The sequence below is a fragment of the Marmota monax genome, unplaced genomic scaffold (genome assembly GCF_021218885.2).
Source record: "Marmota monax isolate L192 unplaced genomic scaffold, Marmota_monax_Labrador192_F-V1.1 WCK01_AAM20220418_F8-fsc00064, whole genome shotgun sequence".
Lineage (NCBI taxonomy): Eukaryota > Metazoa > Chordata > Mammalia > Rodentia > Sciuridae > Marmota > Marmota monax.
Window position 1 is genome coordinate 6,545,735 of NW_026694542.1, and position 23,874 is coordinate 6,569,608.

Sequence of the window (23,874 nt, forward strand, 5' to 3'; positions counted from 1 at the left end):
TCTAGGTGGGCGTGGGTTCAGTTTCTGGCACTGCAAAAATAAAAGGTTTAGAGAAACATGATAACAATAAAATTATTTAATAGTATTTAACATAAAAAGATGAAATCTAGAATTTTAAGTACTAAGCATTTAGCCCATATTGCTTTCTATATACATGAATACAAAAGAATAAATTATGAGCTTCAAGTACTAAAATTTAGCCCATATTGCAGTCTGTATACATCAATACAAAAGAATAAAGTATGAGTTTCATGCCAGTGTTGTCATGCTGGTAATTCTTTTAGTAGCTTTATTGTCATTCTTATAACAGGTGCTTCACACTAAAGATCAGACTTGAGATATATTGGAGTCCTGAAGAGAATTATCATTTGATTCCCCTTTTAGTTTATTCTGTATTTGTGTATTTATTTATTTAATTTTATTTTTTTTACAAGTAGAGCACAACTTTTCATTTCTATGGTTGTACATGATGTAGAGTCACACCATTCATACAATTCTACCCATGCATAGGGGTAATAATGTCCATCTCATTCTACCATCTTACCCCCCCCCTTTCTTGTTTTAATATATTAATTAATACAGACAGAAAACATGTAACATGTAAGTTATGAATAAGTTAACTTTATGAACCTACTACCCAGTTTAAGAACTAGGCCACTACCAAACGTTGAGCTACTCTGGGCTCCTCCACTCCAAAGGAAACCTTGATCCTGTATTTATCATTTATTCAACTTTAAAAAAACAATAATTGTATCATACCATGTGTGTATGTGTATGTATGTCCCTTTACAAAGTATGGTTTTCATTATTTTTGTGTTTCATATGTATTTAGTCTTGAAGACTTGCTTCTTTTACGCAATAGCATATTTTTGAGATTTACCTGTATTGTAGAATAGTGTTGTTGTTCATAATATCCTATTACATAAATATTCTACAATTTATCTGTCTTCCTGTTAATGAATATTTAGGTTAGTCTTGGTGTTTTACTACCATAAGTAATGCTGCTATCAAGAACATTTTAGTGCAAGTCTCAGCGTATAGGAACTTTTCCAGGTTATCTACCTAATAATGGGATTACTTGCTGTATTGCAAAATTCAGGTCCTTTGTTATTCGTCATTAACTTTTATTTAAAGCTGGGGCCAGGTTCTGTGACAGGAGATCAAAGGAGGATGACTGCTGAGGGTTAAGCTCAGCTTTTCTCTTAATATCCCAAGCTTTGATCCAAATATTCGTACTCCTTTCAGCAAAGCAAAATACCTACAGTTAAACCTACCTTTTTCCCCACAAGAGCATTGAAAAAGCAGCAGCAGATGGAAGTTAACTTGGGCATGCCCTTTTCGGAACCTAACCCTACACATCCTCCATATTCACATCTTTGTTCTAAGAATGAGTCTAGTTAATGCAGTAGTCTCTATTTTGTTGTATCTCTACTCATATTTTAGTTATTCTTATATTTGGGTACACTGGTAACTAGGCAATAAGTTTATCATTTATATTGATCCTTGGATGTATTGTTGTTTTGTATTTGTATTTGTTGGTTTTGGAACTAGCTTGTAGCTATTTTCTGAATGATGATTGTTATAGAACACAAAATTCACAATTAGAACAACATTTCTAAGTAAAACTGATGAGAGCATATTAAATCTGTATAGAAAACAGTTTTGGGTTTTAGTTTCAAATCTGCACTAATTTTTGTAATTTCTTTATAATATGTTTAAATATCAGTATTTATATCTAGAAATTAAATCACCTACCTCTTTTTAGTCATAAGTAACTATTTAAATTTTCATTGTTTTATTTCTCATCTATTAGATGAGAAATTAAGGAATGTTTAAAAACTTGAAGATTTTACTTAAATCTGAGATTAATACCAAAACACATATAAGCTCCTGAAGTGATCTGTTGTTTTCTTGTCATTATAGAGTGATATACCCACAGCTCAGAGGAAGCGGTTTACTAGAGTAGAAATGGCCCGTGTTCTCATGGAAAGAAACCAGTATAAGGAGAGATTAATGGAGCTTCAAGAAGCTGTTCGATGGACAGAGATGATTCGGTTTGTATAAGAAGTACTCTGTGGGCTGGGGCTGGGGCTCAGTGGTAGAGAGCCTGCCTTGCACATGTGAAGCACTAGGTTCGATCCTCAGCACCACATAAAAATAAATAAATAAAGATATTGTGTCCATCTACAACCAAAAAAAAATATTAAAAAACAAAAGAAGTACTTTGTTGTTTTCCTACCATTGTTTCTTAAATCTATATATTTTTCATTCAGAACAAGTCTTCCCTTGAGGGTAAATATCATTTTCTCTGTTTACTAGGAGAGACTATAATACTTGGATTAGTAATAGAAAGTGATCAGAGCAGGTATCTTTTGAGTCACTGTGAATCTTCCAGGATGCTCCCACAATCTATAAAAGGCAGTTGTTACTACTCAGGAATGATGGTCATTTTTCAAAAGAATGTAAAAACTGAGCTCACTGAAGTGGTACATGCCTGTAATCCCAGCAATTTGGGATGAGACAAGAGAATCACAAGTTTGAGACCAGCCAAGGCAACTTAATGGGATCCTATCTCAAAATAGAAAGAGCTAGGACTATAACTCAGTGGTTGAGTATCCTTGGTTCAGTCCCCAGTATCACACCAGAAAAAAAGAAACTGATACTACTTTCATAATGTTAAGAAAAGATCAAAATTTGTTATGCAATCTTTTTGGGTTTTGGTACTAGGGATTGAATCCACAGGCACTTTACCACTGAACCACATCCCCAACCCTTTTAATTTTTTATTTCGAGATAGGCACTTGCTAAGTTGTTCAGGGCCTAAGTTGCTGAGGCTGGTCTTACACTTGCAATCCTCCTTCCTCAGCCTCCTGAGTCTCTGAAATAAAAGGAATGCACCACCATACCTGGCAGTATTGTCTTTTATTGGGTTTCAAATCTCACCTAATTCTGCCATTTAATTGTCATATTCTCACTAACAGTATTCCTATAATTTAGCAAGAGCTTTTGAAATGCTTGTATATTAGTTGCCTACTAATATACCTATATTTTTGATTTACTAATAATAGCAATAATAAAAATAGTACCTATGGTAAGTTATTCTTTATTTATTGGACAAGGAATCTAACCTGAGAAGAGTGTTCTTAACTGTAGTATTTAGTAAAGAGAGTAAATGTTAAATATTTTTAAAACTGAGGACATATATCCAGAGTCTGTTTTTCATTGCTGTTTTTAACTCTCACAGCCAAGATATAATCAATGAGTAAAAGGAAATGGTAGCTTATTCTTTGTTGAAAAGACTTTTTACCCCCTCTAGTACTGAAGGATCGAACCCTGGGGCACTCTACCACTGACCTATATCCTAGCCCTGTTTATTTATTTGTTTGTTTGCTCTGTCATTTTTTATTGGTGCATTATAGTTGTACATAATGGTGGAATTTGTTGTTATGTATTAGTATATGCACACAATGTATATTTTATTTTGAGACAGAATCTCACTAAATTGTGAAGGCCCCTGCTCAGCCTCCCTAAAGACTGGGATTGCAGGCAAGCACTACCATGCCTAGCTAAAAGTTGTTTTTAATTTTTTATTTTATTCTATTTTAGGAACTGGGGATTTAACCAGGGCAATTTACCTCTGAGCCATATCCCCAGCTCTTTTTATTTTGAAACAGGGTCTTGCTAAATTGCTTAGGGCTTTGCTAAGTTGCTGAGGTTGGCCTTGAACTTGCAATATTTTTGCCTTAGTATTCTGAATTACTGGGATTACAGGTGTGCATCATTGCACCCAGCTAAAAGATGTTTCTAATTTGGCAACACGGTGAGACCATGTCTTTAAAAAAAAAAAAAATGAAATGGAAAAATGTTTAAATATTAACTTTCAGGCATATTGGCTATTCTCTCCAACACAGATAATAATCTTCAGTTAGTAGACTAAGCTCTTTGAGTGAGAGATGGTATTTTATTAATCTAGTATTATTCACTTTCACAGATTGACTTCCTAATGGTGGATCAAAGTAACTACTTGCTGAACTTAACTGTGGACTTAACTGTGTATCCTGTGAAGTTCTTGGGTCTTTTGTTTTTCAGAAAGCAGAACACCTAACTGATGACCATTGTTTTTTTTTTTAATATAGGGCATCACGAGAAAATCCAGCCATGCAGGAAAAAAAAAGGTCAAGCATCTGGCAGTTGTAAGTACATTAAGGCTATTAGCATTTTGAAACAGGAAGATTATAGTTGATTTTTTTAAAAATTGGAGATAAATAGCTAAACTGAATTTTTTTTTTTATAGCATGCCAACTCGGTAAGGCTGTTATTGAAGGACAAAAAAATACGATATCGTAAGCTGCATCATGTTGGTTATGCATTTGATGGAATCCTCTCCCAAATTAAATAAAATAATGGGGGACTATTTATAAAGCTGATAATTACCTTAATCTCCATTAAATGTTACCCATTCATTGATTGTGAAAGATGTGAAGATGAGAAAGTTGGTGTTTGAGGGATTTTATTAGTGTGTGTATGTGTTGAATTTGAATTACATTTATGCTATGATTAAGACTTACCTTTTGGGGCTGGGACTGTGGCTCAGCGGTAGTGTAATGGCTTGGCATGTGTGAGGCACTGGGTTTGATTCTCAGCACCATATATAAATAAAGATCTATCAACAACTAAAAAAGAAATTTAAAAAAAACCCTCTTTTAATTAGTCTGCTATGGAAACATCAAGTTTTAAATGAAAGTAATTTAAATTAAAAACTTAATGGAAACATCAAATTTTTAAAATGTGGACATGAAAGAAATTTAAGTTGAGCTGACTTAGAAAATACATAAGATGTTTGTTAACATGGTAATGTGTGTTCTAATACTTCATTATAAGACTGTTTTTAGAACTGGTGTACTAAGCTGCTGTTCACATCATGAGGCCTAATCTTGCTGCTTAACAACCACTCTTAAATTCACCAAGAAGGAGCAAGCAAAGCAATGATTTTATTTTGTTCATTCAGTAGAAGCTCCCTATACTCAAGAACTTCTCCCTTTCACATTATAGAAATTGCTAATTAAAGAACAGGTCTGGTTTCCTAAACTGTAGTTTCTTTTCCCTGAAAATCTGAGTTTGGCTGCAGTGTGTGACTACAAAGACTGTTTTTGCCAGTTTCTAACCTCTTTGCCTTGTTAAAGCACTTTGGAATTTTCTTGAGCTTAAAAGTTTGTGGAAAATCATGAATTCTTATCACAGCAAATGTGGTAGACATACACTTTTTTTTTGTTTTTTAGTTTCAGCCGACTTTTCAGCTCTTCAAGTAATACAACAAAGAAGCCTGAACCACCTGTTAATCTGAAGTATAATGCACCCACCTCTCATGTTACTCCTTCTGTCAAGAAAAGAAGCAGCACCTTATCTCAGCTTCCTGGGGATAAGTCCAAAGCTTTTGATTTCCTTAGTGAAGAGTAAGTATTTTCTAGATGAATGGCCATGACCAAAATAATTAACATTTTCAAATTTTCTTGCCCCTTATTAGACCTTTTATAAGGATTCAGTTAAACCTAAAGACACTATTTCTATAACTTGTCTACCATTAATTACTTGTGGTCAGCACTTATTAAGAAAATTGCAGGGCTGGGGTTGTGGCTCAGTAGTAGTTTGCTTGCTTAAAGGCCCTGGGTTCAATCCTCAGCACCACATAAAATAAATTAATTAATTAAATAAAGATATTGTGTTCAACTACAGCTAAAAAAATAAATATATAAAACAAAAGAAAATTGCATTTCACAGTTTTCATAAGGGGAATTTTTTTTACATGCCTCATTTTTGTTGGTATGACATTGATAAATATTAATAGAAATACTAAACGTTTATTTATTTAGGTACTGGGGTTTGAACCCACGGGCACTTAATCACAGAGTTACATCCCCAGCCCTTATCTATCTATTCTTCTTATCTCTCTAGCTATCTATCTTTTGGTACCAGGGATTGAACTCAGGGGCACTCGACCACTGAACCACAACCCCAGCCCTGATTTGTATTTTATTTAGAGAGAGACAGGATATCACTGAGTTGCTTAGTCTTTTTTTTTTTTTTTCCCCCTGAGGCTGGCTTTGAACTTCACCTCCCAAGCTGCTGGGATTACAGGCATGTGCCACTGCAACCTGCTCCTTTTTATTTTTTATTTCGAGACATGGTCTCTTTAAGTTGTTTAGGGCCTTGCTAAGATGTTGAAGCTAGCTTTGAACTTGCAATCCTTCTGCCTTGGCCTCCTGAGACACTGGATTGCGGGTGTGCACCACCATGCCTGGCTAAAGGTTTATATAATTGTTTTTCTTAAATATTTGAACTTTTCCTTTGATGTCCTGACTCTCTTACTGCTTAGATATGTACAGACAAACTAATATCTTGGACAGACTAACATCTTAGAGCCCCAGTTTCTCTGACTGAAAAATGAGTCTAACATATCTCAAAGGTGTTAGAATTATATTTCATATATTTGTAAAATGCCTGATGTGTGTTTGGGTAGATTTGTTAACTGTGATCAACACAGCATGAAAGAACAAACAAGGCTTGTCGTGGGAGCAAATGCACATTTATTGAGGAACAGCTCTGCATATTTATAGAGCCAGGGGTGGTTTGACAGTTGGCATGGGGTGCTTTTTGATTGGAGGGTAAGGATCAGGTGAGCCAGCAGGGCTAGTCTGATTGGTGGGTAGGATCATGTGAGCCAGCAGGGCTTACCATTAGATGGCTCTTCTTGGGGGATGGGGAAGTTAGTCTTTGGAGCCGGGGCGACTCCCAACATTCCCCCCTCTTTGTTATTAAATGAGAATGGGTGTCAACTCATTCTGGCTGCTTCCTGCTGAAATGGGGCGGTGTGGGAGAAAGAGGAGGGAAGTAAGGAGCCCCCACAGGAGGGCAGAGAAGACCGGTATCAACGAAGGTTCCTTGCCACCACAGATCCATGATGACGTCAGTCCATTTGGCGTAGGTCTTGACTGGAGGTATCATCAGTAGCCAGGAGTTGGTAATTCCTGAGGAGAAGCTGGTTAAAAGCTTGATTAGAAATTTTACTCACCTGAGTCTGAATGAACTTTATGATAGGGGGAAGGACCAGGCACAGGGAGTTTTTATAGCCCAAATCTAATGGGGTCTCTGGGTCTGCAAGCTGCCTTGTTGGCCCAAGGGGGGTTAAGTGTTCAACCCTGCGGGCTTGGGCGTTTGGGCTTGAAGCAAACAGGTGATATAGAACCAGACAGAGGGTTTGAGAGGCCAGCTGTCTTTGTTTGACATGCCCTGCAGTCCCTGCAGACCAGCCTGTCCTGTACCTAAAACCCTCAATTCCACTCTTCATTCCTAGTCCAATCTAGCTCCCTCCCCTCTCTATTAAGGCTGCTCTTCAAACTTTCTCTTACCTGGGTGTACCAGCTACCATATTTCCCTTTGAGAGCAGTCAAATCTCTCCAGATTTTATGTGAAACACCTCAACTTTAAATACTGATACTTGGAATTCTTACGAAACTGGGAGGCTCTCTGGAGCCTTGTGTAAACTTGAAGGTGGACACACTAAGTGCATGCTATCACACTTGGCATAGATGCTCCAGCTAACCACTGGTCTGAGCAGCGAGTCTCAGTGGTACTTACGTACACTCCAGCTGCCATCAGAAGATGATGACTTCTTCCCCTGGGAACTTAAAACTGAACTCAGACATGCACATGCATACACATAGGAAAAGCAGAAACTCTATCAAAGCCTGTAACTAGCTCATGACACCAAAGCTTCTCACTCTTCTATTGGCAAACAGGCAGTACCCAAAGAAGCATCTTGGTTTTTCAGAAGCAGGGCATGTGGATCACCATAACAGGGCAACCTCCACACAGGATGGAGAAGTTGAGGAAAGGAAGGATTTAGAGAGCACTTCAGACAGGGGAAGACAGAGTGACGATAGAGCAGGTGGGCTGGACCAGAGCACACCCAACGCCTCCCCCAAGGAGAGCTCAGGTTGCCTCCCAGGACAGTCATGGACTCACTGAAAGTAACTCAGGTAGAGGTAGATATAAGCAAAAGGAAGAAACAACTTCACCAGGAACCCAGGCATGGGAATGCTGTTGGAGGGTGGTGATGGGAACACCAGTATGTGCACATGCCCAAACTGTACGTGCCAACTATGTGCAGGGTCCTGCACACCAGTTACACCTCAATGAAACTGGGAGGGTAAACAAAACACACATGTTTCTCCTTAGGCCCAGAAGGCAACTGGTAAAGTGCTCTCTTATGATAACACTTATTCAGGGGTCACCATGCTTTGGACACCTAAGTGGTTTGTCAGAAGGACAACACACAATGGTCCCACTACCGGCCAGATTCAAGCAAGTGTGGGGGGATCTGGCTGGAGGGGGCCCTTAGTGTCACTTGCCTTGAATCTTCAGACATAGGGCAAAGAGAGGACCCAAGAGGGGCCAGAAATGAGGGGGAGCATCGACAAGAGTACTTAATGACAGGTAATGAACGATCATTAGCTCTTCTGATGAAGGTGTAGGAGTGCCAGGCTTAAGTCTGGATTATGAATCCATGGGGTAAGTTGGTTATTAGGTAGTTTGAGTTTGGCTGCTGAGGGTGTGCACATAATCACCTGAGCAGGGCCCTTCCATTTTGGTTTTAGAGGGGGCTTTCCCCCGGTGGGCAATAAGGGACCAATTGGTCCTTTCAACCTTTCTGGAAGCCTGGGGGTGGTAAGGGCAATGGAAATGCCAAGGGAGTGATAGCACATGAGCCAGTCCCTGAGTTATTTGTGAGGTGAATTCTGGGCCATTATCTGATTAGATAGAAGTGGGCATCCCAAAACCGGGGATTATGTGAGTAAGCAATAGATCAACTACCGTAGAGGCCCGTTTATCCCGAAAAAGTATCTACCAATACAAGAAGATGTTTTATGTTTTTTATTCGGAGCATGTTGGTGAAATCAATCTGCCAGTCTGCAGCTGGGGTATGACCGCAGGCCTGATGAGAAGGGAAATGTTTAGGTTTTAATGGAGTATTGGTATTGGTTTTCTGGCAGATTGACAAGCGGAAGTGATCTGTTGTAGGAGGGTCTTATCGCGCAGGAAAGGGTGAAAAAGGAGTGAAGGAAAGTAGTAAGACTCTGTGGACTAGAATGGAATTGAGAGTGAAGAAACTGGAAGAGTTGTTGGGGATCTTTGGGCTGATCCCCGGTGGTTATGAAGAGTAGCGGAGTGGAGGTAAAGCTCTGTAGGGTGGCTGATTGAGCCGCTTGATCAGCCTTGGAATTCCCCATAGTAGTAAAGGAGGAGTCAGTTTGGTGGGCCTTGCAATGGATTATTCCCAGTTAGGAAGGCAGCGCTTGTAGTAGGCCAGAAATAAGTGTGGAATTAATGACTGCCGTCCCTCTGGTGGTCAATAGCCCCCTTTCTTCCAAATGGCTGCGTGGGAGATCAGGATATGGAAGACGTATTATATAGGGAGAGGGTTTTTCCTCTGCTAGTTCGCATGCCCTTGTGGCAGCTATGAGTTCAGCTTGGTGGTTGGTGGTATTGGGTGGGAGAGGTTTTGCCTCTATGATGGATGAGAGGGAAACAACAGCATACCCTGCTACTTTAACCCCTTTGTATATAAAGGAGCTACCATCTGAGAACCATATGAGGTCCGAAGAGGGCAGGGGTCCCTCAGAAATGGTGGTAGGGTGGGGTAAAATCGTCTCTAATACCTCCAGGCATTTGTGGACGGGATCTTCTGAGTGAGAAGATGGGAAGAGGGAGGCAGGGTTTAATGGAGAGCAGGGCTGAAAAGAGATGGAGGGATTTTCAAGGAGAGACAAGGAGGGATAGAACCCTGGAAGGAGGAAGTGACTGTAGCCCCCTTGTAAGTGAGAAAATCCTTTAATGGTGAGGAGATGAGATGGTTATCAGGGAGCCAAAGATAAGCTTGTGTGCTTCTTTCTGGAGGTCATGGGCCGCTGCTAGGGCTCTGAGGCATAGGGGCCAACCCCTGACGGTGGGGTCAAACTGTTTGCATAGGTAGGCCACTAGTGCAAATGTGGGGCCATATTCCTGACTCTGAATGCCAGACTTTGTCCCTGTTTTTATATAGAGGGTGAAGGGTCGGGAGAGGTCCGAGAGATGCAGGGTGGGTGTGCCCAGAGGAGGCCTTTTTAAAGGGCTTCTCTACCGCTGAGAGTAGGGGTTCATCTTGGGGGCCCTTGGCCAGATTCCAGGCCCTGAAGTACCCAGTCAAACCCAAGAAGGAGAGTCATCTTTGGTCTTTGGTGTAGGTATAGACACAATAATGGCCTTTTTCCCTTGAGAGATAGAGAACCCTAGATACATGCTATTTGGGCCTTTTGTGGAGAGGCCCGATATCCCTTTAAGGCCAAGAAATTAAGTAGGAGAACTCTGACATCTGTTGAGCGCCCTTTGGACGGCTAGAAGAATTTGTTTGCAAGAGGTGCAGAGAGCAGGATTGGATCAGAGCAAGAAGAAAGCCTGGAAGAGATCCCTTAGAATGGAGGGATCCAGGAACCCAAAAAGAGGCCATCTGCTTTGGTTGTCTAAGGGATAAGTGGGCCAGGCCTGGGTGCTATATTTGATCCAAGAGGCATTGTAGGGGAGAGGACACATTACCCATGTAAGGAGGAGGGAAAAGGACGCAGAGAAGGAGGAAACTGATTTATTGGCAAAAGGGGCGTCCCCGCTAGAGCCAAAAAATCAGGAGTGCCTAAGTGGCAGGTTTGAGCTGCAGAGATTGGTCGTCATCAAATCCTGACAGTCGAAGCTCTCGTTCTAGACAGAGCCGGAGCCGTGGGAGACCTTGGCCAAGGCTTTTCGGGACCCCTCCTGGAGAGGCCGGATACTCCCAGGGCCAGAAAGAGGGGAGAGGAAGGGGAGGGTAAGTGTCTCTCTAGCGGCCGAGTCTTAAGTTGAGAGGACTAGGACTTTCGAATCTGCCCAAGGAAGGAGTCCCTGAGCGCCACTGTAGCCTTAAAGGCTGTGGGGGGGTGCTTTCCTCTCCGCAGGTGGGCAAAGAGATTTGCCGGACGATAATCACATATTGCAAGAGGGTGGATTTGGGGCACTGGGGTGTGAAAAGATTGGAGGTCAGACTATCTCAAAATCCCTGAGGAAGGACAGTCCAGGTAAAAGGCAAAATGATATCCTTTAAATCTATGACAGAGAAGTGGGTGGCAGTGTGGAGGATCTGAGACAGCAGAGTGTATGGGTTGGGAACCAAAGGATGTAGGCCCAGAAGAACTTTATGGGCCTAACGGAAGTGTTGATGAGTCGTAGGTAGGACCCATTGGGTTTTTTTACCGCTAGTATGGGAGTAAGGGGAATGAGCAGGACGGAGGTACCCCTTGCTAAGAAGGTCCTGAATAATCAGGAAATGGTGGAGGGGGTGTGGGTATCCCATACAATCGGGTCAACTAGGTTAGTATGGTATTTCATGTCAGCCTCATAAGTGGAGCAGAATCGCCAGTTTTCTGCCAAAAGGACCAGAAAAGATGAACAGGCCGATTCTGGGGCCTGACTGGAGCCCGTATGTTGATTGTTATATTGAATTTAGAGAGAATATCTCAGCCAAGCAAAGGAACTTGACATTTGGGCCATAATAGGAACATCTGAGAGGTTGGGAAGTTGTCTATGGAACAGAGTAATAGGGGAGTCTTTCTTGGATAGATGGTCTTTCCTCCTACCCCGACAATAGGAGAGGTGGACGGCACTGTTTGCCCCCAGAATTCTGTCAGGACTGAGAAGGTATCTCTGGTGTCAAGGAGAAAGTTAACCTTGCACCTATCCACCTGAATCCGCACCCTGGGTTTCTGTCTATTGGTCGTTATGGCCAGGGACAAGGACCCAAGGCATCGTCAATTGATTGCCATGCCCAGAAGGTTGGAGGGTTCCCTGACCATAGGCCTCCTATGAGATCTAGAACAGTCAGAGCCCCAATGACCTTGTTGTTGACATTTAGGGCATGGGGTACGCGGAGTGTGTGGTGCAGGACATGCCCTGGCCCAATGTCCCTCCTTGCCACACTTGAAGCAGGTGCCCAGGGGGGTTTTCGGTGATGGGCGGCGACCCAAGGAAGCACCCTGCAGGACCTGGGCGAGCATCTGAAATTTCTCATTCTTGGGGGTGGCAGGGTCTTGTTTGAGCTTTTTTAGTTTGGCCAGATGTCGGGGTAGTTCTGCCAGAGGAAATATGTCATAAGGACATGACGGCCATCTGGGGTTTTGGGAGTCTGATCTGGAGGCAGCAAGTGGCCCCGGAGGGTGATTGGGATTAACTCGGTGAGTTTCATTCGCATGGGCTCTGGCAAGTTCCCAGACTCTGGTACGTTCCTCAAGAAGGAGAGTATTAGCCAATAGCATATAAGTGAGGCTATAAGCCTGGAGGGCCCTTTTGAAACTCTCTTTTGTGGTGAATGAGCCCAACCTTTGCCCGAGTTGCATGGGGTCATTCATAGAGAATGGGACATGTACCTGGATAATGCCCTCTGTCCAGCAACCTCTCTTAAAGGGGCCATGGTTTGTGGGACTAGGGGCGGGACCTAGTTTGGGGGGAACTAAAGGTTTTCTGCCGAGTCAGGGGGAGCACCTGAGGGGGTGGATGGAGCCGATTGGGGAGGTCGGTAGGGAGGAGGTTCATCTGCCGGATAGGTAGGGGTGAGAATGAAGAAGAGAAAAAGCCTCAACATAGGGGAACTCCTTCCACTTTTTTGAGCGCTCACAGAAGTTAAACAGATCTCTGAGAATTGCGGGATCTAGGAATCCTCCTGGGGGCCATTGACTTTGATTGTCTAATTGATAGTAAGGCCAATCTTGTGTGCAGAATTTAACAAGGGGGAGTCTGCATGGAGGGAAGAAGAGGCCCCCATTGGTCAGGAGAGGGACAAGGGTGGTTGAGAGAGAGAGAGAGAGAGGAGAGGGGAGTGCCTGTTCTTCCATCCCTCAATACCTCCCACTCATGAACCAGGTTCCAGAGAGTCCACTGTGACCATGAAGGTCGTGGTGGGGTGCGTTCTCTCCTCCAGATTGGGCATCAGAAATTTGCCGGACGATCACAGTCAGATCCCCTGCGTAGCCCATCTGAAGTTGGATACCCGATAGGGGAACTCACCTACTGAAGATCTGGTGTTGTAAACAGCACTGGAAAGAGTGGACCAGGACAGCAAGCCTTGAGAGAGGGGGCCCTTGAGCAGCGAGGCATTTCCCCTCCCGGGTTTCGGCACCAGTAAAAGAACGAACAAGGCTTGTTGTGGGAGCAAATGCCCGTTTATTGAGGAACAGCTCTGCATATTTATAGAGCCAGGGGTGGTTTGACAGTTGGCATGGGGTGCTTTTTGACTGGTGGGTAAGGATCATGTGAGCCAGCAGGGCTCACCATTAAACAGCTCTTCTTGGGGGATGGGGAAGTTAGTCTTTGGAGCCGGGGCGACTCCCAACACAGCAAGTCACTTCACAAAAAATTTCAATGGCCTAAAGAAGAGAAATTGTTTTCAGAATTATTGTCATATTTTATTCCATAGTGCCAAAGCTTACTCAAGTCTGTTGGCATTTTTTCTTCTGAAAGAAGTTAGAGGAATCTAAATTTAATTATATTATCTTCCTGAGCAGTTTTTGACTTGGTGATCTTTTAGTCACTTGTAGAATATCCTCAGTAAAAGTTTATTGAATAAACAACAACAAAAATAGAAGAGCCAAAATTACTTAGAAATTTATTCCTTTTATATGGCCAGCATCTATAACCTGATAGAAGTTTGATGGCTAATGATCCTGTATAATAGGCTGCTTACTAACCCTTTAAAGCTTTACTACACAAATATAAAAGGACCAGTATAACTCTTTTTTTTTTTTAATGCAGTGCTAGGAATTAAACCCAGTGCCTCACATATGCTAGGAAGTATGACACTTTTGAAAGAGCTATTGTAGTCAGAAAAAATCAAGTAATTTTTGTTGTTTGTCTTGTAACATTTACTTAATTTAAATAGGAAATCTCTTCCTTTTAGAACTGAAGCTAGTTTAGCCTCACGCAGAGAACAAAAGAGAGAACAGTATCGTCAGGTAAAGGCACATGTTCAGAAGGAAGATGGTCGAGTGCAAGCTTTTGGCTGGAGTCTGCCTCAGAAGTATAAACAGGTAAGTTGTGAAATTCTGTGAGTGATAGAAGTGTACTTGAGTGTGAAGAATTTGGAATACGTATCACAGACCTGTTTATTTCTTGCTGCGTAGACTTGGCAAGCATGTAGGGAGGTGATGAAGGTTTTCAGGTTATTTTGTAGTGCCCTAGAATGCAAATGAAATGCCTGAGTCTGAGAAGAGGTGTGGTCAAAAAAGGGTTCGCAGAATGTGGAACTTGAGGTTCTGCCTTAACTAGAACAAGCTGTTTTAATGTTTGAAGATTTTATTTATTTTTATTTTTATTATTTTATTTTTTTGTAGTACTGGGAATTGAACCTAGGGTACTCTATTACTGAGCTACATCCCCAGTCTTTTTTGAGACAGGGTCTCACTAAATTGCTGAGACTGGCCTTGAACTTGGAATTTCTTGCCCTAGCCTCCTGAGTAACTGGATTATAAGCATGCTCCACTGCACCTGGCTTGAAGATTTTCTTTTTTAAAAAAACAATATTTGGGGGCCAGGGTCATGGCTCAATGGTAGAGTGCTTGCCTAGCATGCATGGGGCACTGGGTTCAGTCCTCAGCACACATAAAAATAAAATATTGTGTCCACCTAAAACTAAAGAACAAATTAAAAAAAATATATTTTTTAAAAAGTGTTTGTTTAAAAGGTGTAAGAAGTCAGTGGCATCCAGCCTTTCAAATTAACTAAAGCCTAGTTCAGGTTTTCAAGAATTTTTCTACTTCATATTCCATACCCCTAAGAGACTCAGCACATTTGTATATACACATGTACACACATGTGTATATATGTGAAAATTAGTGCCTTTGTTCTGAGCACTAATAGTATCCTAGTATCCTGTTTATTTCTTTCTTTTAATTGCAACTTGATTTTCTGCTGACTTTTCAAATAAGAATAACAAAATGAACCTGAATTTGATTTCAGGGAGCAAATGTATAACAGCATTGCCTGCCCATGTCTCAGTGATTCTATTAGAAGTTTACTTTTGATAAGACTTACCAATTTGTGCCTTCCCCCACCCCATTAGGTAACCAATGGTCAAGGGGAAAATAAGATGAAAAATTTGCCTGTGCCTGTCTATCTCAGACCTCTAGATGAAAAAGATGCATCCATGAAGGTAAGCTAATTGTGAAGCTAAAGCAGGTATTCCCTAAACTTTAGATAGATAGATTTTCTTTCCTCATAAAACCAGAAAAGTTTAAACACTGCTTCTTCAGTGAGATTATTATTCATTTTGTCATCTTAGAGTGTATTAAATGTCTAATTTACCACCCTTAGTTGTTTTAAGAAAAGGAACCACTTTAAGCATTTTTAGAGAGAAAATTACAATAATACGTGTTTTTTTTTTTTTTTTTTTCTATCTGAGAAGCTGTGGTGTGCTGTTGGAGTCAATTTATCTGGTGGGAAGACCAGAGATGGTGGTTCTGTTGTTGGAGCAAGTGTATTTTACAAAGATGTTGCTGGTTTGGATACTGAAGGCAGCAAACAGCGAAGTGCATCTCAGAGTAGTTTAGATAAGTTAGATCAGGAACTTAAGGTAAGTGTTTACGAAACTATTAGTTTAGCTTTTTGATCCAAAATTTACTTCTGGGTACAAGTTTTTTTAAGTTGTGGTTACTCTGCCCTTCCTTACCATCCCCCATTACCCTTTTAAAACCAATTTTTTTTGAGGTGTTATTCATATATAATCAAGCATATCCTTGAAATGACTGTGGTCCAAAGAGTTTTGCCAAAAGTATACACCTATGCAACCACCACTACAATCAAGATATAAAGTGTTTTAATCATTGATCCACTTTAACTACTACTTTTTAGTCTAGTAATTGATACTGACAAGTGGTTGTATTTTTACCTTCCTAAATTACCTGGAAATAAATTTGAAATAATATTACCTTTTATTGTAATAGCACAGCTTTATGAATATTTGCACATATTTATGATCTTAAACATTCATTCTCTTCATTTTGCCTACTTAGGAACAGCAGAAGGAGTTAAAAAGTCATGAAGAATTATCCAGTCAAGTCTGGATCTGTACCAGCACTCATTCAGCTACAAAAGTCATCATCATTGATGCTATTCAACCAGGCAACATCCTTGACAGTTTCACTGTTTGCAACTCTCACGTTCTTTGCATTGCAAGTGTCCCAGGTAAGAATGAGTCTTGTATCTCTCTTCTCTTCCCTCTTTTCCCATTCTCTACACTTGCTTCCAGGCAGGATTGCATTTGGCTGCCTAGCTCTCATGGAGTTCTAGTTGGGGAAAACCAAAAATTAACTAGAAACTCTTGAATAAACAAGATATTTTCAGATGGTGAAAATACTGTGAAGAAAATAAAATATGAGAAGATAAATGGGAGTCAAAGGACAGGGTGCTATTTATATTAAATAATAAAGGAAGGTGTTCTAATATTCTGAATTAAATATATGATGTTAAGACATTTGTTAAAAAATTTAGAAGGGGGCCTGAGGTTGTGGCTCAGTGGTACAGAGTGCTTGTCTGGGATTTGTGAGGCCCTGGGTTCTATCCCCAGCACTACATTAAAAAATAAATAAAATAAAGGTTTAAATTTAAAAAAAAAAAAAATTAAAAGGGCTGGGTGCAGTCACACATACCCTGTAATCCCGGTGGCTCAGGAGGCTGAGGCAGAGTTCAAAATCAGCTTCAGGCACTTAGTTAGACCCTGAGCAACTCAGCAAACACCATGTCTCTAAATAAAATATTAAAAAGAGCTGGGAATGTGGGTAAATGCCCTTGGGTTCAATCCCTGGTACCCAAAAAAAAAAGTAAATAAATTTAAAAAAATTAAAAGTCCATAACATCCTTATAATGAGACCCTGTTTCAACAAAAAAGATAAAAAGGTCAGGGGATGTAGGTCAGTGGTAAAGCACACCTGGTTCAATCCCCAGTATTTAAAAAAAAAAATCTGCAGCTGGGTTTGTGGCTCAGAGGTAAAGCGCTCATCTATCATGCATAGGGCACTGGGTTCCATCCTCAGCACCACATAACAATAAAATGAAGATGTTGTGTCCACCTATAACTTAAAATATATATATATATATAATATATATATATATAATCTGGTATGATGGAAAATCTAGAAATAGATAATAATGATAGCTACACAACATTGTGAATGTAAATAATGACACTGACTTGTATTTTTTTTGTGGGGAGTGCTACTGGGAATTGAACACAGGGATACTTGACCACTAAACCACATCCCCAGCCCTACTTTGTGTTTTATTCAGAGACAGGGTCTCACTGAGTTGCTTAGCACCTTGCTTTTGCTGAGGCTGGCTTTGAACTCAGAATCCTCCTGCCTCACTCTCCCAAGCCACTGGGATTACAGGTGTGTGTCATTGCGCCTGGTTGTACTTTTCATTATAGTTAAATTTTTGGTATTACATGAATAAAAAAAAATCTTCTAAATAAAGCTGAGAAGGTTTGTTTTTATATTGTAAATGCTTAATTTTTAAATGTATTAATCTCTTAAGGCACTATGTATATATATACTTAGGGGCCTTTCTTTCTTTCTTTTCTTTTCTTTCTTTCTTTTTTTTTTTTTTTTTAGTACTGGGGATTGAACTCTCAAGGACACTGAGTCACATCCCCAGCCCATTTCATTTTTTATTTTGAGACAGGGTCTTGCTAAGTTGCTTAGGGCCTGAGTTGCTGAGGCTAGCTTTGAACTTGTGATTCTCCTGCTTCAGCCTCCTGAGTATCTGGGATTATAGGCGTATATCACAGCATCCAGCAGGGTTTTAATTTTTAATAGATAGTCCATATTTCAAATAGTAATCTCATTCATTTAAAAAAAAAACTTTTTTTTTTTTTTTTTTTGCTGGCTTGATATCACATACTGTTAGACTGTTTTAAACTTCACATGGCTGGTAAGGAGTTACTTAAGAACATGACATTTTGGGGGCTGGGGATGTGGCTCAGGTGGTAGCGCGCTTGCCTGGCATGCGCGGGGTGCTGGGTTCGATCCTCAGCACCACATAAAAAGTAAAAATAAAGATATTGTGTCCACCGAAAACTAAAAAATATATATATATTCTCTCTCTCTAAAAAAAAAAAAAAAAGAACATGAAATGTCATGTTCTTAATAGCACTCGCCTTAATAGCTATATTTTTTATATTTTTAAATTTTCATTAGTTTTAGCTATATTATTTTACTTTTTCAGTCAATTTCCTATTTTTAATGCTACCAGTTTGGCAATGTATATCACCTGCACATTTTCACCTTAAGCTTCAAGTGACTAATGGGGGGCGGGGAAGTGCTGTTTATAGGAGTTTACTTAACTATTAAAGTTTATCTTATTTTCCAGGAGCCCGAGAAACAGACTATCCTGCAGGAGAAGAACTTTCAGAATCTGGTCAGGTGGACAAAGCATCTTTATGTGGAAGCATGACAAGCAACAGCTCAGCAGAGACAGATAGCTTGTTGGGAGGCATCACAGTGGTTGGTTGCTCCACAGAAGGTGTGACAGGAACTGCCACTTCTCCTAGTACCAATGGTGCTTCACCAGTGATAGACAAACCACCAGGTATGTCTGCTCTTACCTGCCATGTGTTGTGGAGTTTGATCCTATCCCAGATGCCTCATTAGGGACTTGTTGATCCTAAATTTGCAATGAAAGAGCTGTGAAGAAGATGCCATATTGACTGTTACCTGCTCAGTTCCATAATACAATGCAAAGAGAGGATCAATGGAGTGGAGTTCCATAGCAGGAATTTGTGTGGGGAAAGCATTGGCGTGGAAAAGTTCAAACTCAGAGTGCTTTATATATTTTATAGAAATGGAAGCGGAAAATAGTGAGGTTGATGAAAATGTTCCAACAGCAGAAGAAGCAACTGAAGCCACAGAAGGCAATGCAGGATCCACTGAAGACACTGTGGACATCTCCCAGCCTGGTGTATACACAGAGCATGTCTTTACAGATCCTTTAGGAGTTCAGCTCCCAGAAGACCTCTCTCCAGTCTATCAGTCAAGGTATACTTCCTAAGTCACTAACTTAGAAAACTGGGTAAAGAGCACAACTAAAAGGAACCACAATAACCTCAAGTAGCCAAAACATTCCTGCTAATTGGCATCAGTGTTGTGGTCTGAATGATGTTATTGCCTGTTCCTGCTGTATCTTCATCTTTTCCTTTCTCTTCATTCTCTTTGGATACTTTTTTCCCTTCATTTCTTCTGGGTATTTTCCAATATAAAAAAATCTTGTCCATCAATTCAAACTCTTCCTGGTCATATTCTCCTGTTTTTTGTCTTTTTAAATTATATTATGTTTTCCATTCTACTATTAATTCTTGGTCATTTAAATTCCCATCCCCATTCTCACTCATACTCCCATCACATGAGCTTGAATGACCTTTCTGAATTTAGTTATCATATAAACATTTTCTTAGAAAACAGGCTTTTCCTTTAAAGCATTGGTTAATTCAGTCCCATTTAGTAAATTATTTCATTTTCTTTCTTGCCTTCTCTAGAAGCCCTTAGGTGAGGGTCTTTTGAAACTGAATTTTTTCTCAGTGTGTAGAGCAACCAAAAGTCTACTAACATTCAAACCAGAACAAATCATTCATTAACATTTAATTGTTAATTTAGAATAAAGTCACATTTTTAATTTGGTAGTCCAGGTATATCCTTTACTTAATTTTTCCTAACAATTCAAAAGAAAAGTTTTATGTTAGAATACAAGCATATTTCAGCTTAATTTCCTTTAGAAAACTCTTTTAATTTTTGTGTGTGTGTATCTTTTCCTCCCCAGAAGAAACTGTTGTAAAATTCAAAATAACTATAAAGGAGACCCATAATTATAATCTGTGCATTATCTGCTGAATTTCATTACCATGTCTTACTCCCTTATCTGCACTTTAAAACTCCTGGGTTAAGGTTTTTGGTATACTTGTTGAATTTTTTTGTTTTTTTCGTACCAGAGATTGAACTTACGGGCACTTGACCACTGAGCTACATCCCAGCCCTGTTTTGTATTTTACTTTGAGACAGGGTCTCACTGAATTGCTTAGTGCCTCGCTTTTGCTGAGGCTGGCTTTGAACTCGGGATCCTGTGCCTCAGCCTCTCAAGCCACAGGATTACAGGCGTGTGCCACTGCACCCAGCTTGAAATATTTAATATAACTATTTAACATTGGCTTTTTGGAATTTTACTGTTCAATTTTTTTTTTTTTTTAAGACCAGTGATAAACTTAAATGTAGAAGTCAGAATGATGGAGCACACCTATAGTCCCAGCTGATTGGGAGGCTCAGGCGTATAGGTTACAAGCCTAGGCAATTTAGCAAGACTCAAAGTTTAACAACAGCAACAAAAGAAAGTTCAGTATCAGAGCACTTTCCTAGCAAGATCCTGGATTTAATCTTCAGTACCACAAAAAATAAGATAAATAAAAACTTTTTAAAAACACATTATAGGGGCTGGGGATGTGGCTCAAGAGGTAGCGCGCTCACCTGGCATGTGTGAGGCACTTGGTTCGATTCTCAGCACCTTATAAAAATAAAGATATTGTGTCCACCTAAAACATTTTAAAAAATGCACACATTATATAGAAATGTTCAGTCTCCTAAAAATCATAGGTAAGTGTACTAATTTTTTTCTTGTTCCCTCTTTCACAGTAATGACTCAGATGTGTATAAAGATCAAGTATCAGTATTGCCAAATGAACAAGACCTGGTGAGAGAAGAAGCTCAGAAAATGAGTAGTCTTTTACCAACCATGTGGCTTGGAGCTCAAAATGGCTGGTAAGTGCCAGCACTTTGACTATGACAGTATATTTAATCCTTTACTTTTACTTTTGAAAGCAGAAGAAAAATGAATAAAATGGTGTAAACACAAAGTGTATATTAATACAAAGAATTTGGTATACACAAAAATTTCAAGTTTTGTTCACAAACTGAACTTGGATTGGTTATGAAAGGTAAACTATATTATTTTTGCTATAGAGTATTCTCTTTAAATAATATTCTTAGGAGAAGAGGTAAATAAGATTTTAAAGTCTGGGTTCTCTAGAAGATCCTGAAGAGCACAAAAATAAAGAATTATGGATGTATAGAATGTGTACATAGGTTTATGTTGGCAAGAAATACTATTGATTGAACTAATGTGTCTGGTTTCAGGAAAGCCCAATCCCAAGCATGTACTAGAAAAAACAGAAAAAAATCATAGTTTGAAAGCTCAGAGGATAATAACTAACATTACAAGGCTTGTTCATTTTCTAATATTGTAGAGAATCTTACAAACCTGTGCGTTTCTAGAGGTTGAGCAGGATCACTTGTGTGTCTTTTCCACAGGGGTCTAATATAAAAGGAGGGATCAGCAAACATGTGTAAATGTGTTCTAATAGAACGTTTTGGACACCAAAAGTTAAATTCCATTTCAAATTCACATGTCACAAAATTCTCTTAATTTTTCCTCTAACCATTTAAAAAGAGAAAAACTTCTTAGTTTTCAGACTAAAGTGTCAGGCTGGGTTTGGCCAGGAGTGATCATATCAGAAAACCTGTATCAAATGAATTAAACTAAGCTAGCCACTCTCTGATGTGCACCACCCTGTCACCTAAAAGTAGCAGACAGTTTAAGATAATTCAAGGGTTTTAGCTAAAAATTTGTGGGGCAAGCTGAAGTTAGTTGAAGCTGATTGATACTCCAACATTAAACACTAGTCTGAATGATTTTCAGACTCCAGTTGTTTCTTTTTGCTTGAGCAGCCTATTTCTCTGAAGCTAACCCTGACTGTCATTTTTGTTTTTTGACTATTGCATAAAAGCAGCAGCACCTTTATGTCAAATCTGAATGGTCCTCTTCTTTCCTCTTGATTGAATTTTGTGGTCACTACTAGAAATAAGCAACAATGTGATATTTTCTATGCCTTACCAGTCTTCACTTTGTTTCTGCAGTTTGTATGTCCATTCATCTGTAGCCCAGTGGAGGAAATGCCTCCATTCCATTAAACTTAAAGATTCGATTCTCAGTATTGTGTAAGTTTTATTTTTGAAATTCTTCCTTGAAAAACTACATATTTTGGTATAAACTAGATTTTAGAGTGAAAAAGTCTATAATAGAAAATAAAAAAGAAAACTTTTATGTAGAAGGAAAACCTTAACTTGGCAGATTGATTTGTCACCATACTGGGAGTTCTTCAGTATTTCCAGGAGAGAATCAGTGCTTATTAATTTCTGTTTGTTTGCAATATTCCTTATAGTTTGTGAATATGTATGTTGGGGGATTAATTTGCTAGTTCTTTTCTATATGTTGGCTATCAAAGATCTGACAGTTTATCTCTCAGTTGAGTGACTCTGTTAGTTCCACTCAAAGAGTGTGTTTTTTGACTTGTAGAATCATCTTGACTATCTGCAGTGAGAGAAAGAGGTTTGCCCAGAAAGTGAAACAATTGAGATAGCACACATGCCGTTTATTTAGTTCAGACGACATTGTTGCATAGCAAGACATTCACAATGAAGAAAGCAGTGTGGCAGGACATGGTGGTATAGGCTTGTAATCCCAGTGGCTTGGGAGCCCGAAGCAGGAGGATTGCAAGTTCCAGGCCACTTAGCAAGATCCTGTCTCAAAATAAAACCTAAGATCTGGGGATCTAGTTCAGTGATAGAGCATCCCTGGGTTCAATCCCCAGTACTGAAAAAAAAAGAAGAAAAAGTATGTTCATTTATGTTCTGTGTAATCTCCTTATCTTGTCATATAATGGTGCTTTGAAAGGCTCAGCACTAATGCAGTGGCATGTGGTTTTTCCTCAGTAGAGATTCTGAAATCTCTTTTCCTGTTTGCAGACACGTGAAAGGAATTGTGTTAGTGGCCCTGGCTGATGGCACCCTCGCAATCTTTCACAGAGGAGTTGGTGAGTTATGAATAGATAATGTATAAGCTTTATCTTTTATAGTTTAAAAAAATAAACTTTTTTTATTTTGATGCAGGGTCTCCCTAAGTTGCTTAGGGCCTTGCTAAATTGCCAAGGCTGGCCTTGAATTTGTGATACTCCTCTCTTAGTCTCCTGAGTCACTGGGACTACAGGTGTGCGCCAATGCCCTTTGCAGCTAGTAATATTTTAAAGACGTGATACTTAATAAACATCAGTAAATACGAATGTCTTCATGGAGATATGCATGAGCAGTATGACTCATGGAAAATATATTTACCATAGTGAGCAAGTAGTTTAGCATTTTCTGGTACTCATATAATAAATATGGAGGCTTTTGTTTTGCATTTATACATTTACTAGAAAGAAGTTTTGTGAGTATTATTTTTTTCATTTGTCCTGCTTAAAAATGATATGCATCTACTTATATTTGTTAAGTTTTGTTGTTGTTGTTGTTTATTTGTTTTTTTTAGAGGGGTACCAGGGATTGAACTCGGGGGCACTCAACCACTGAGCCACATCCCCAGCACTAGTTTGTATTTTATTTAGAGACAGGTCTCATTGAGTTACTCAGGACTTCACTTTTGCTGAGGCTGGCTTTGAACTCTGGATCCTCCTGCCTCAGCCTCCCTAGCAGCTGGAATTACAGGCATGCACCACTGCACCTGGCATATATTTGTTAAGTTTTTATTAAAAATTATTTTTTTAAGGTTTAATATTTTTATATCTTATATTTCTGTTTTATTTTATTTGATTGATTGATTGATTGATACTGAGAAAACCCAAGGATACTCTACCACTGAACTACATCCTCAACCCTTTTCATTCTTTATTTTGAA

General features: G+C 39.6%; 1 protein-coding gene across 8 annotated transcripts in view; it reads left to right on the forward strand.

Moving 5' to 3' along the window:
- Positions 1-23,874, forward strand: part of Spag9 (sperm associated antigen 9) — a 134,094-nt gene that overhangs the window by 88,449 nt on the left and 21,771 nt on the right. For all 8 annotated transcript variants that reach the window (XM_046420624.2, XM_046420625.2, XM_046420626.2 and 5 more), the window contains 12 exons: positions 1,924-2,054; positions 4,137-4,193; positions 5,280-5,453; positions 14,012-14,141; positions 15,173-15,262; positions 15,515-15,682; positions 16,122-16,293; positions 18,475-18,693; positions 18,944-19,139; positions 20,781-20,906; positions 22,062-22,142; positions 22,950-23,017. In XM_046420624.2, the coding sequence (XP_046276580.1) occupies positions 1,924-2,054; positions 4,137-4,193; positions 5,280-5,453; positions 14,012-14,141; positions 15,173-15,262; positions 15,515-15,682; positions 16,122-16,293; positions 18,475-18,693; positions 18,944-19,139; positions 20,781-20,906; positions 22,062-22,142; positions 22,950-23,017 (1,612 nt within the window). The remainder of the gene's footprint in view (positions 1-1,923; positions 2,055-4,136; positions 4,194-5,279; positions 5,454-14,011; positions 14,142-15,172; positions 15,263-15,514; positions 15,683-16,121; positions 16,294-18,474; positions 18,694-18,943; positions 19,140-20,780; positions 20,907-22,061; positions 22,143-22,949; positions 23,018-23,874) is intronic.